Genomic DNA, 14,804 nt, shown 5'->3' on the forward strand with positions numbered 1-14,804 from the left:
ATCAGAGCAGCTCAAGATATAACTAAAAAGTAGTGTTCTTCTTAACTACAGCTTCATTTCTGCTTTCCCCTCTCCTGCAAATGGACAGCTGGAACACTGGCACCACTCATCACTCACAGTCAGAGCAGAGTTAGGTGTCACCCAGTACTGACTCAGCACAAATACCTCTACGAGAAGTGCCCTTTACCACCTACAGCTTACACTCCTTAAGGTTGACTGGTGGAGATCTAAGGGCTGGTGGAAAGACAATGGGTAGGTGCCCAAAGACTCTCCAGAAGCTTTAATGAAGATCTGCAGCATTCAAGTTTACAGGTGATCCCTAGCTATGTGACGTGTAAGCATTTTGGATGAATAAAGATGTGAAATGTCTGCAGTGTTATGGTTCAGACTGCATATTATGCAGTTCCAGTGTGTGGACAAGTGCCTAGGATGCAAACCTAGGACACCATCTCTGCCAAGCCAACCTACTTTGAAGAGATTTCCTGCCCTGACAAAAGGAGAAGGGAGGTCTTGGAGCACCATCTCTGTAGGGACGCTGTAGGAAACCCCAGCATTGCACCTACTGAGATTGCCATCCCCCTTCAAGTCCCTGCACAGGCAGCCATGCCCTTGCATCTCTCTGCCCTGAGCATTTCCAGACCTTATGTTTAGTTTTAGGACTGAGGGTTGCTTGAAGCTGTTTCACACATTCACTCCCATGGTTTGCAAAACATGTACATTTAGGTATGTACACTAAGCAGGAAACAAATATTATAAATGATCAGACTGGGAAAATAATATTTTTCCGTGGCAGTATGAAGAATGCTTTACATAGCAGGTTTTCATGACATCATATAGAGGAAAAAATAAATCCAGTTGAGAATAACGGATAAAATGTAAACTATGCCCATACGAACATCCTTCCTTTTAAAGGTTCACTTTTAACATTCCTTGCAAATATAAGGGAATTTCAGCTGGGCACAATGAAAATTCCTTGCATACCATGTGCACGTTTTCTGGATGAAACAGCTATTTTCCCACACATTTCTTCAGCAATCTTATTAGTGTACTCACGATGCTTGTAAATAACCATTTCATAGCTTTCCTCATTTTACAGTACTTAAAAACATCTGAAGTAAAATGCATGCTTTTTAACTGCATAAACATGGAATTTCTGAAATGTCAGGCAAATAACCAGTCAAAGGTAAAAAAAGGGAGATTAGCATTTGAAAATTATACATATGTATTTTAACGTTAACATTTATGGTGTAAAAAGTCACGCGCATGCTCTGGGAGCAAATCTAAAAACAATTCCCAAAACAAATGATGAGATGCAACAGTATCTGCTGGTACATATTTGGATATAGGCACGCAGTAGAATTATTTGACTTCCTTTCAGTTTTTTTGAAGGAGCCTAGTATAAGAAATTTTATTTGAGTAGTTTGGAATGTTCTATTCTGAGGTTAGATACTTCCCCCCTATTTTTATGAGCATCTTTGACACACAATACATTGAAAACTAATGTGAACTAATTTGTCTTTAATATCTCCCATATTAAGCACTATAGGAAGCAGAGTCCTTCTGCAATCACTGAAGAAATTCCTTGTGAATTACAGGCTGCTTTCTCATTTAAGGTCATGTGCTGAGGGAACACAACTCCCTAAATAGTGAGGCTTTTGTTGAGCTATTCATCTCCTGCAGCAGCTCTTCTGAAAAACATGGTCAAAGGCAGAGGGAAACAAGTACCAAGCAAAGCCAGAGTTTCTCATGGATAGATTCCATCCCTAGAAACAAAGCCTCCTCCCAAGAATCCTGCTCTGTATAAGCTCCCCACGGGCCTTCTAAAAGCCTTGACCTGTCACATTAGCAGCAGCTTATTCTCTTTCACCAGCCTCCTCCACAATACAGTAAAACCATGAGGGAGATGCAAAACAGCTTTTTATTCTTCTTCCTTTTTTTTTTTTTTCTTAAAAAGCTCTTTTTTTTTAATGTACATTTTTTAATCTCAGGACAGCAAGCTGCTTACGGTGCAATTGGTCCCGTGAGCCTGCTCTATTTGACCAGAGCATTTTAAACATTCAGGCAGGTGTCTGATAAGGAAATACTGGCCGTGCCCCCTCACAGGCAGCACCACAATGCCAACCAAGTGCTACAGAAGAAAAGCAGTAGCAGTGTGATGTGTCTGGAAGATGGGTGTTACAGCTCAAATTTTCTTCCATTGAGAACTCAGCTCCGTTGTCCCCTACCCACACAATTTAACTCCCTCAGTGAAAAGTAATTCCTAAAAAAAAAAGTTGTCACTTCAGTAAATGCTTTAATAAATGCTTTAAAGCATTATGGTGGGAAAATATCAGTGAGCATTGAATTTTTTTTGTTTTGTTAAGTGAAAGAGACAACCAGAGACTGTTTGCTACTCACAAATAGTCATGAATTGTGATAAAGGTAATAGCAGGTAAACCTTTATCAATCTTTTATCTTTATCCCACTGAAACCAATTTTTTGGAATCTGCTAATTTACACAGAAGGAAAATGGTCCTACATGTTTTAAAAGAAAACGAAAGTTTAAGGTATACTTGATAGATTACAGAATTAATCTATAACTAAAATTCTACAATTAAGCTGTCACTAAAAGTCAGGGTCAGTGTAAGGAAATACTCTTTTCTTTAAACTTTTACCTTTATGGTAGAAAGCTCAGGGCCTACTTTGGAGACTGCTTTAGAAACATTTAATAGTCCAGTTTACAGGTTTCAAAAAAACACCCAATCCCTAAGGTCTAGAGCTTTTATGACTAATGAAAAGGCCAACATCTTTATATTGTTTTTCTCAATCCCACTTGATCAATTACTCAAGAAACTGAACACTCACATAACACTTATCACTTGTTCTGCATCCTGCCTTCTTTTCACACGCATACTCCTCAGATTCCAGTGGGAATTTACAGAAGAAATACGGAATAGGAAATATGTACTAATGTCTAAAAAACTGCACATAAGGAGATCCTGCTTTTTTTCTGTAACTCTTCTCCACGACAAATACAGACCAATATTTCATATTAGCAATAAATGTTGCTAAAATGATAAGCTGTCTTCTGAGATGATTTTTCTTTTTGCCAGCAAGATTTTAAAGCATTAGAGGTTGAACAGACTTCTGTGGGGTTTTGGCAGCATAGGGTTAGTAATCAGACTGACACTTCCAACTAGCATATAACACAATGGTCTTCTACCATTACAGTCAGTTTCAGGGGTAAAAAAAAATGCTTCTGTGTGACCTTGTAGCTCACATTCTTCTCTCAGATAAGCTTATATTGGTCCCACCATATTTAGAAGAGCTTTGCCCATTTCTGAAGGCAGAATTTGATCCCATATGTATGAAGTCAATTTATGTGTTCCCTTGAGAAAAAGACTCATATTTTCCTCACCTTCTAAATTGCAGGTTCTTTTCCACATCACACTGGACACATTTCTCAAGGCACAGTCACAAAAATCAGTCACAAAACCCGATCCCATCAACTAATTTACATAAAGAAAAAGAGCAAGTGTAAAATCAGACATACCTGACATCATACAAAAAGATCAAAGCCTTTATTTGGCAAAACACTGACATGTAGCTAGCAAACCAAACACAGCTCTCGTGTAATTCATCTACTTGCAACAGGGTTCATGCTGCTGACTCCAAAGGTAAAGTCAGTCAACACTGATCATCATGTAGACTATGCTGTTGGACAGAGAAATTCTCATTTTCTGTAGCCACTCAGTTTTCAAATACCTTAAATTTTGTACAAAAGGGTTTTTTATGTTTAAACAAGTAAAAAAGCTAAAAATTACTCTTTATCAGATATAAATTATCTTTAAGTGACATCATCCATATAAAAAACTATATATATAATTTACCTGTGTGTGCATCATGTGTGTATACACATACAACTACAGACCCACACCAGTAACTATATACTTATTTAATCCAGTCATTTTTATGAGGAAAAGCTAAGACACTAAAGCAGACAAATCGGTGGAATTTATCAACTGAGAGAACTATAAAAGTACCATTTACTCTATTTAAGAGCATTTTAATAGTTTCATCTATTGCTATAATATACAGCAATATTAATATTTCAGTCACAGCTTTTGTCCATTCCCACAGAGCACATCAGTACTAGCTACATGTAGAGTGAGATCAGTGCTTTGTCAGATCAGTTCATATCTACATTCTAGGCCATAACTAAATAAATTAGAATATGCTAAAGTGCTACATCAACACTAATGTTTCTGAACAGTAGTAACGCACATTTCTCTTTCAAAAAAACCTAAAAAAATACAGCAGCTATAGTTTCAAACATAATCACATAACGTGAGTCCATTTACAGATCACTTAGTTACAGTATTCAACAAAATGCACAAAACAAACCCATATGGCAACAGTCAAGATTCCCCCAGAGTAGAAAAGGTAACTTTTTGAAAGTCAATCATGATGGCAATAGAATTTGCAGAAAACACACAGTCTTCAGAATTCACACTTGAAAGTTTCGTTTAATCGCAACTTGCTGATGTCGATATTTATTTCCTCTGGTTTGTCACGTCTGTATGTTACTGTTCTTGTGCAAACTGTAGGCAAAAACATCTTATCCTTGAAGGAGAAGATATAATTTTTATCAGCAATTAGCTAACTTTTATATGCAAGAAAAAGATTACTGAACATGATAGCTCTGAAATAAATTACCTTCTTTGTTGCAGATACTCTGTAATCAGATGAAGACTTAACTTTATTGCTACTCCCCTGCAGAATGATCTGCCTGATGATAAGGACAACAAGCAACCCGATCAGAAAGGTAACTATAAAGATTATGGAAAAGACTCTAAAGTAGCTTCGTCCAGAGAAACATTCTGCAACAAAAGGAAAACACAAGGATAAAGCCTAATGTACAGAGCAGACACATCCCTCTAACACAGGTATATCTACCACTGTATAGCAACCTTGCATAAATGTAACATGAGCCTGATAAAAATTGAGGGAAAATCACTTAGGGGAAATGAAGAGGAAAAGTTGCCATATGTAGGCTTTTTAAAGTGGGGCATATCAAGAAAGGCAATTCAGATTAAGATCCATTGTAAAAAAATGGTGAAACTATTGTTCCTTTAATCTACAGAATTAAGACTCAGGCTTCATCCATAAAGTCTCTGTAAACGAGTGAGTTTATAGCTGGAATAGAGAGCATGAAATGTTAAAGATGTTTGGGGTGAAGAGAATTTAATCTTCAGAAGATGACAGTGAAGACCACTGGTGAAATATGAAAGATATTATTGAATTCTTGTCCAGTATTCTCCTCACTGGTAGACTTTTCTCACATGGTAAGCTTTCCTTAATACTAAAGTTATGAGAAGAATATTCACAGTTAGTTTTCTCATTTATGAACTGTAGGATATAAAGATGTACATAAATGTGAAGAGACATTTACCTACATTTTTGTTGCTGTGTGGAGTGATTAAGCTTTATGAGATTTTATTTACAAAAAAAAATTATTCTTCCACAGCCCTCATAACTGCAGTTTTTTATACTTGAAAGGAATATTCAAACATTACTGAACTTGAGGTAAGCATTCTACTTCTTTTTCCCTTGTTTCTGGTAATGTCAAATAATATAAGCATATCCAAAGTAATAAAACATACAGATGCCATAACAGATTTTTATAAATATTTCTTTAAGCATTGCTCAGGCAGGATTCATCTTTATTAGATGTGACTTCTCAAGGAGCTGGGAAATCTGATTCAGCAATGCTTGAAATCATATTTCCTGTTATTATTTATCTTTTACTTTCCCCGAAGCTATGAATGAGTTTTCTCTTTTTCCTGCCTTCTTTGTTATTGTAATAATATGACACACTTGAAAGACATTCTAACAGTGGTGAATTCAATTAGTAATCCCAATATAGTTTAATCTCTTATTAAAATTACCTAGAAAATGTCACATACCTGAAGTATGGTCAACATAATGCAGTAGGTAAGCGCATGAGGTTGTGCACTGGTCAAGTATTGCTTGAGATGTATTGTTAGAATGATGGCAGTGAACACAGTTCCTGTACAATAAAAATATAATTAAAAACCTATGTCTTTCTCTGCACTCCCTTTAAAGAGATTGTATCAACAGGCTGACATATTGCTTGCACATAATGCTTTCCTCTTGTTAGTAAAAACATTGCGATATTTATTTTTTTTTCTGAAATGTGATACCTCTCTCAGTGTTTTATCTCTCTGATGCTTCTCAGAACCAACTAGTCAGCTGTAAAGTAACACGTCTTTGGCTTTGAGCCACCTTCATCCCGTCCCTGCTCTACCCTTTGTGATGCAAGTTTGTCCCAGGGTGTAGCTATGGGTCTACCACCCTTTCTTCAGCTTTCAGCTTCCAGTTCAGTCCTAGTCTTTCCTTATAAATCAGACTCATTGGGATGCACGCTGGAATTGAAGAGTAGAGACAGCTTTGTTCATAATTTTTGGATGCTATGTTAAGACAAAGCCAAGTAAGTTTGCAGTGCTGGGCAGTTCAGAGCGACAGCAGCACAGTGGGAGGCAGTGCTTTCAGTCTTGCCATCTTCATTGTATAGCCTTGCAGAGGATGGATATCACATGAGACCCTGAAAAAGCCCTGGTTGAATTTTTAACAAAGGTATGCCATCTTCTGAATTTATTAAAGTCATACATTTCACAGTGATTTTGAACAAGCATAAGCCAGAAAGGCTAACTGCATTTTATTTAGTGAAATCTTAGCATTCACCTTTTCGGACATGATCAAGCTTGGCTCTCCAGCATTTCTTTCAAAGAGCTATAATTCAAATTAATACAAATAAACAATGATTCTGTTTTGAGCACAATGCCCTTTCCAACGAAAGGCTGATCTTTCACCTTCTGCACCACAGTGAGATGCAGAACATTATATGTGCTGACAAGAGGGTGTAGAAAAGCTGTGCCCAAGGGCTTTGTTCACTCTCTACGCCAGGACCATGCAGTGTGCCACTGAGAGCTTGATCTGGCTTCTCTCCTCCTGGGGTTGCTCATTTCAATCTCCACACTGTCCCCTCCTTTATACAGGTAAGGAAAAATGACATGCTTTAAGACTAGCACGGCAAAGACTAAGTGTTTTAAAACTCAGTAACGAAGAATGTTGTTCTCTGGGTAAGACCAGCTCTGCTCTGCTGACCAATGGCAATGACAATACACAGGTACTGCTCTTGTTCCACACCTCCTTCAACTGAGAAGCACAAGGAGTGTGCAAAAACATATTTGGAGAATATTACTGGACTTTGTGGAATTCAGATGTAGGATCTAGTGTCCATTACTAGAACTCCAAATTCATGGGTTTTATTTCCTACCCAGAAGATTTTATATGAAGATCGATATTTTAATAAAACTATGAAAAAACGTAGGTTTTTGGCTTCTGAAAGCTGGAAGTTGGACACAGACTGGTGAACATAAATGTGGACATGCAATTCCCTAAATTTCCAGTATGAATCCCCTCAGCTACAGAGAGAAAAGTATAAATTGTTTCAATTTCCTACAGCCTAAATATCTAAGAAATGCTGCATCTAGCCAAGCAGAAATATTTCTCCACGTTTCAACATTAGAGAGTTAAAAAGTCAAGTCTAGCACAAGAAACATACCAGTTTTCTTCACAGGCTTTGTTACAAGTAGGGCAATATTCACACAAACGGCCAAAGCTTCTTGGATCTGTGCACTCACACTTTCCACATACGCATTTTCCTCTTCCACTGCAAATCTGGCCCTTTGAATTCAGGCAGCGCTTTGCTGATTGTGATGAGCACTCACAACGATCACCTTCCCAGCCAGCATAGCATTTGCATTTACCACCTTCACATTCACCATTACCTACAACATCAGAGAGTCTTGAATCACATGCTTTTATGAAAACACAGAAAATCAGTTTTTAGATGCATACATTTGTTTCACTGGTGCTTTACATTAAACAAAGCTAATTTAGACCTTGACTTTCTAGTTAGTTTTTACGTTAATAACTTGGGCTGAAATTACCACCACAATATATATTTATGGATGCTGGTTGTTGTTAAGTTAAGCAAAAGTTACTACCATTTTCCCCTCTTGCCTTGGATGAAAGGAGTGGGGATTAGAAATTACACAATGACTGGAAAATAGTCTTCAGGCAAACTAAACAAACTTCTCTTTAGCAAGAAAATATTCAATTCAAATAAACAGCAAGATTCAGTGGAGAAATGAGTATCAAGTTCATGCACACATGCCAGGTTTTCTTTTCTTTTTCTTTTCTTTTCTTTTCTTTTCTTTTCTTTTCTTTTCTTTTCTTTTCTTTTCTTTTCTTTTCTTTTCTTTTCTTTTCTTTTCTTTTCTTTTCTTTTCTTTTCTTTTCTTTTCTTTTCTTTCTTTTCTTTTCTTTTCTTTTCTTTTCTTTTCTTTTCTTTTCTTTCTTTTCTTTTCTTTTCTTTTCTTTTCTTTCTTTTCTTTTCTTTTCTTTTCTTTTCTTTTCTTTTCTTTTCTTTTCTTTTCTTTTCTTTTCTTTTCTTTTCTTTTCTTTTCTTTTCTTTTTTCTTTTCTTTTTTCTTTTCTCCTCTTCTCTTCTCTTCTCTTCTCTTCTCTTCTCTTCTCTTCTCTTCTCTTCTCTTCTCTTCTCTTCTCTTCTCTTCTCTTCTCTTCTCTTCTCTTCTCTTCTCTTCTCTTCTCTTCTCTTCTCTTCTCTTCTCTTCTCTTCTCTTCTCTTCTCTTCTCTTCTCTTCTCTTCTCTTCTCTTCTCTTCTCTTCTCTTTTTTTTTTCTTTCCAAAGGATAGATGACTGAGCTGGACAGGTGGGTGTGCTGTGCTTATGAACTCTGTTGTTTAATAAGAATTCAAAGGCTGTGAAGAACCTCTGTTGGCCTTCACAATTTTCTAGGTAAAGAAGTAGGAGTTGTAGAGAAAAATCCTTAGGTTTTCCATGTTGTGGCACATTTAGCTGACATGCTAATAATGTTTAGCCATGTTTTTTAGAGCCTGTGAAAGTACCCTTAGGAAATATAGAAATAGAGAACACATAAAGCACAGGCAGATATAGCAAATCTAATGAGGGCTCCTCATCTATGCGATGGCAGTTTCACACAAATTGCAATGGCTCTTTTTATCCAGGGATCCACAAAGCTCCTGCAGGGAGACAGCTCCATCCAACAGACAGGATCCTCTGAATGGAAGTGCGGCCAAGGTATAGGCTGGTCTCTTTTTTGCCTGGGCTGGGCAAAATGGAGGGGGAAAGGGGCTCATAGAAGATAGCCTTGCTCTGCACTCTAAAACATCCCACTGCTCAGCCATGGCCCTGGGCAGCAAGTTCCCCTTGTGGTACCCTAGGACAGGACTCCATCACAGGTGACAGTCTCCAACACCTCTTAGACAAGTATCTCCCTGTCTCCTCTGCCAAACAGGGCACCACATCTCAGGCTATAGAAACTTATGAGTAGGACAGGTCTGCTTATGGTTAAGAAATGGTAAATTTGCAAAGTGGGTTGGGAACACTGCTGGCATTTACATCAGTATTTGAAATCAAGTGTCACTGTATCTCTCCCAGGACTGATTTAGGGTGTTGGAAAATCAGAATCTCATCTGGAAGCTATGATGCCTTCCTAATCTCTTAGTATCTCATATTGCCATTAGACTGAAATGTATCAACTTGCTTTCTGGAATAATGTTACTGTTTTGTTTGAGATATCAGTATCATTACTTATAAAAAAGTTTATGATTTAAGTATCAAAATAGCTAAACGTAGAAAAAAATCAATGTATCCACTAAAAAGCAGGGCTGAAATTTAGGAGACAGTGCATATCTCTGTGGTGAAGAAAGCCCAGGAGTGTAAATTCCAACCATGATGTTCAGGACATTTCCCACACTAATTCTGCACAAACAATTCTCATACTTGACAGCCTTATACCATTGTTTTCATGTACATTAGCCTCAGAAAACAAAACAAAACAAGGAAATATAGCCATAAACTCTGCAGCTTACCAGAACATAAGTTTCCCTGGTGATATGGGCAGGAAAAGTCATCCATTTCACAGTACTTGCCATACACCTTGCCTAGCTTGTTTTTGTAGCAGAAACATTTTCCATCTATGCAATTTCCTTGACCACTGCAGATAGGATGGTCCTCGTGTTGCCTGCACCTCTCTGAAGGAAGCGTGTCTTCTCTGTTAGAGCTACAGTTATTGTCACTGCAATGGGACTGTTTGCTATCAGAAGTTTCATCAGCCCATACTCTTTTGTGGTTTGTACTGTCTCCATATTGGCAGGCACAGCTTCGCTGCACATTAACAATAGCGGTTTCATTGAAACCAATAGGTTTAAGTATGGCATATTTTCTCCCTCCAGTTGTATGACATCCTTTCATTGTAACTGATACATTGAAAAGTACCTAAGAAGAAATAAAGACAGATTTTATATTTTTATTATTTCCTTGTTTAAGTTTGCTTTAAATTTTTAACACATAAATAAAGCAGACTCTCAGATTGTATACGAATGTGCACTAAATAATAGCAAAGTACACACTGGTCATTTGTCAAAAATTATATTTTAGTAATGGGAGGCATCACAAATACAGTCAAAATCCTAACAATAGAAGATTGATAGCAGTCTACTTTTCAAATTAAGATAGCATAATTGCAAAAGACAAGTTTAATACAAGTTCAATGGACATGGAATCACCATCATCATCCTCCTGCTATTATTTAACGTGTAAATTCTGTTATATCATACTCTAATGAGAATTGGAACTAGATTGAGCAAGACAATAAACAAACAAAAACAGAGATACCCTTCATAAAAAAAATCTATAATGAAAGTTCTTCCGCTGAAATGGTCATGCACAGAGAAACCACACAGGTTTTTTTGGATGGCCCTATCTACTCCTACTAAAACACAGAAACTGGCTTGCACCCTAGCACCAAATTATTTTTTGCAGTTTCTACAATGGAGATGGAGAAAGAGAGTCTTCCTGCTCTTGCTGTGGTCCTGGGCAGATCAAGTTCTGCTTCAGAGTGGATCCAGTGCCTAGCTCCTGGTCATGTCATGGCCATCACCACCATGCTCCAGGTCCTCATCCCAGCAGTGCCCACTGCAGCAGCAGCTCCCATGGCTTTCCAGAATCCTGGCATAGGACCCCAGATCATTTTGGTGGTTAGATGATTGCCACAGAGTTTGCATCAAACACCACCAAAACTCGTTGACAGCTCTGACATATGTGATACTTTCACTGGATACCAATCTTCTACTTCACAATTGTTTTTTGGTTTCTGACCAGTAGGCCTCTGAAATGTTATTCTCTCTCAGGTTATAAATTTGTTCAGCCTATTGATGGAAAAAAACTTTCTTGCCTTGTCACAGAGAAAATATAATCAAGAAGAAGAGGTAAGAAAGTAACCCAAGAGAAGCAAATATCTCTACTCTTCACCACCAAAAATTTCCAAACAAAAAAAAGAGAAACCCTGAGAAACTGATTGCATATGAGGTTGAAACTACCCGCAAAGACTAAGGCCATTCATCTCTCGTCACTGTCTCTCCCTCCCGCTGCGCCCCCACACGAGAACAGCCGAGCCCTTGAGGACAATGGTGGCTTTGTGGTGAGTGGGGCTGCGGCTGCCTACACGGACAACAGGAGAAGAATGCTGTGCAGAAGCATGCACTTAATGTCATATCGAGGGGGCACACAGGCTTTATCTCACCCTTTGCTTTTCTTCTTGTTTCTCAAATGCACCACTACACACATATCCCCCCTCAGTTGCCTACGCTCTCCATGCATGGGATTTCTTCCCTTCGGTTACAGGACAAAAGTGTGGCTATGGAGAAAATAATTCATACAGCAGGTGCGTGTCACACAGGGAGGACAGGATGCAGCTAGGGAATGTTTTTTATTCAACACAGTGCCGTGCTAGAAAACATCATCTTCATGTTCAACACAGCACTGGAGGAATGGCAGGGAGATGGGAGGGAAGGGCAAATCCTGTCTTGCATATTAGTAGTGAAATATGACGAGTCTGAACAGAGCACTAGAAAGATTATACCTGTGAGACTAAATAATTACAACATCATGAACACTGACACTCAATAATAGCCAAGGTTAGTTTTGCACCCCGAAGAGGCCACATGATTATTCCAGAATATAATACATTTTGTGTTTTGGTAAGAAAGTGAAGGAAGAAGGATTAGACAATGAAAGGAATGTGAGAATTAAGGAAAAGCATTTTGCCTGTAAACAAATACTGAAAGAAGGATTTATGGTAAAAATAAATTAATCTCTTAAGGATGGTTCATTTTCAATAGCAGTAGAGGTTTAGGACCACATGCAATCTTTTACAATCAACTGACTTGGCTTTTTATTAAAAAGAAACAGATATAAATATTTTTCTTTTCATTAAACAGAACAAATTCCAGTCCTATTTCTTATGACATGCACAGGGAACAACACTGGAGAAGAGATGAGTTAAGCAGAAGAACATAATCTACCCATAAACTGTAGAAGCTAATCAGCAGCAGGCAGACAAAATTCAGAAGAGCATAAAATACATTAAAATATACATTACAATTCACACATTTCAGCTACTGAATTGGCTTTCTATTTCTACACACAGACGTAAGTACAATCACACCAGCTGAGACATATGTACATGTCAAGCAGGAAAGAACTCCTTGACCCTGCCCTCCAGAAAACAGAGACCTTTTCCTGGCAAGCTAAAGGAATTACTCCAGTGGTCCGAGCAATTAAATAAATATGTCGAGGCACAGCGAAGTTTTTCTGGGAAGGAAACCATGTTCTTTACATTAGCCAGACATCTTCCCCTGCATTTTCATGGTGCATGATGCTCCGTTTCACTCAGTAGGTGGCACCAATCCAAATGGGAATAAAAATTTTATTAATTTGATTTATAAAATAAACTAATTATCCACAACTCTGATCGTGCATGAAGACTACTAAAGCAAGAAGAGAGAAAGCTTGTGTCTAGTACAGACCCAAGGAACACAAATTCCAGTGATTCTTTTTCACCGGGTGATTATCTTTCAACCTCTTTACGTACAGATTTCACCACAATGACCATGGTTGGTTGTGCCCAGTGGAGGACAAAGAAGGAGAGTTTTAATGGACGTTAGCTTTCAGGAAAAGCTTTGAGCCTTAGTTCCATGGGATTAGTGAGAATTAAAATAAGATTCAGGACAAATAAACCCAGAGAATAATAGAGAGTCTGTGATCATTAATCACATAAATCCATTTTCAGTTTAAGTAAATCCCTAGAAGATTTCACACCATTGAAACCCAACCAAACAGAAAAATAAGTATTCCAGTTCCTTGAAGAATGAAAACTATCAACATACTTCTTTATTATATCCCACATTTTTACATCCTTCCATGGCTGTTTTTTCACTTCCATCAGGACAGATTGCAGTGATATTGAAATTAAGACCTTGGATTTGGTTATCCACTTGAAGTTTCACTTCAGAGATTAGTTTCTGTAACCAGAAAACAAGTTTTAGTCACATTGCATCTCAAAATATAATGTACATTAGTGACTACCACCAAGTATGGCTACTATGTCTGACTAAAAATGAAGAAAGCTTGTCTGTGTGAATAAAGGAATGAATTAAAGCATTGTTTCCTGTATAAAGACCCGATTACATTCCAAATATACACAACCAGTGAACTGGCAATTCTGATAAAGAGGATTAGGTTTTGCAGATAAAAATGTTTTCAGCTTTTCTAAAATGGTTTTGTGACTGTATTTTTCTCAATTTGAAAATCTATTCTAACAACTGTGTGCAACAAAAACTGCTTGTTGTGTGAGTCTACACTGACTTTTAGCCATACATCTAAAATACAACTGTAAACATACATACAACTATTGTTACACAACAGAAGAGGTTCCTAATTGATGTGACACGACTTTATAAACTTCTGATATTTTGCATCTGTCTTGGAAAAGCTTTCTCTGAACAAACCTTACAGTGATCTAAAGGCTACTGGGATTATTCTTACTGATTTATTTGGGTCAGCTAAGACCACATAAGTCAACAACTGGGTGATTCCCATTAGGGCATTTTGCAATAAAAAATAATGAAAAAGCCACCTACTTTGTGTCTTGCATTTACTACATGCTCTAAAATCCTGCTTCCTTCCAAGAAGGAGTATTGCTTCTTGACCTTTTAAAAATTTATTACAGCTCTTACAAACTTATGAGCTGAAAATTGCACAAAGAGATATTTTAGATTTGTGGTATATTACTCTTAAAAAATTAGTTTATGTGATATTTTTACTGCTATAAATGGAAATGTAATTACATTAATCTGAACATGTTTATCTTAGTAACTTTTTGAAAATTAGTGACTCATCTTTGGCCTTATAGCCAGGGATTTTCAGCAAGGGTTTTCCATAACTAAGCCTAAGGTTTCCCTGCCTAGAAAAAGAGTACAGGAGGTCCACTGCCATCAAATATCAACACAAAATTTATTTTCTTATCTAAGTCCTTTTTCTTTCAAAAAAGTAATACATTCAAGTCCTATTCACCATGTGTTTGTATATTACAAGTCCCTAAAACTATGATATAATTCTCAAACTGTCGAATACAATGAAGTTTAGGATGGGAAGGAAGACACTGTCTAAAAAATGAAAGTAAGGCAAGAGCAAACTGGGAGTGGCTGAACCAGGAAAGTCCCACTGAAGTCCTATTGAACTAAATCTCTATTTTGTAAATTTTTATTTCCTCTCCTTGAATGTTTGCTTTGCACCGAGTAAGAACTGTGTTACAATTTAGGATGGACAGTGTAAAAGTGCCATACAAAAGG

The 14,804-nt window shown here is 37.4% G+C and overlaps 1 protein-coding gene and 1 long non-coding RNA gene across 6 annotated transcripts in view; one reads left to right on the forward strand and one right to left on the reverse strand.

Annotated features, from left to right (window-relative positions):
* Window positions 1-1,204: 1,204 nt before the first annotated feature.
* The window catches only part of ITGB8 (integrin subunit beta 8), a 47,009-nt gene continuing 33,409 nt past the window's right edge, over window positions 1,205-14,804 (reverse strand). For all 5 annotated transcript variants that reach the window (XM_032682263.1, XM_032682239.1, XM_032682252.1 and 2 more), the window contains 6 exons: window positions 13,341-13,475; window positions 9,984-10,389; window positions 7,628-7,853; window positions 5,946-6,049; window positions 4,696-4,859; window positions 1,205-4,602 (listed from right to left, as the gene is read on the reverse strand). In XM_032682263.1, coding sequence (XP_032538154.1) covers window positions 4,480-4,602; window positions 4,696-4,859; window positions 5,946-6,049; window positions 7,628-7,853; window positions 9,984-10,389; window positions 13,341-13,475 — 1,158 coding nt within the window. In that variant the 3' untranslated portion in view covers window positions 1,205-4,479. The remainder of the gene's footprint in view (window positions 4,603-4,695; window positions 4,860-5,945; window positions 6,050-7,627; window positions 7,854-9,983; window positions 10,390-13,340; window positions 13,476-14,804) is intronic.
* LOC116784091 lies at window positions 4,708-7,019 on the forward strand. The gene is made up of 3 exons (XR_004355947.1): window positions 4,708-4,804; window positions 5,507-5,565; window positions 6,887-7,019. It is a non-coding gene; the product is annotated as an uncharacterized LOC116784091 (long non-coding RNA).

This window comes from Chiroxiphia lanceolata, chromosome 1 (assembly GCF_009829145.1).
Source record: "Chiroxiphia lanceolata isolate bChiLan1 chromosome 1, bChiLan1.pri, whole genome shotgun sequence".
Lineage (NCBI taxonomy): Eukaryota > Metazoa > Chordata > Aves > Passeriformes > Pipridae > Chiroxiphia > Chiroxiphia lanceolata.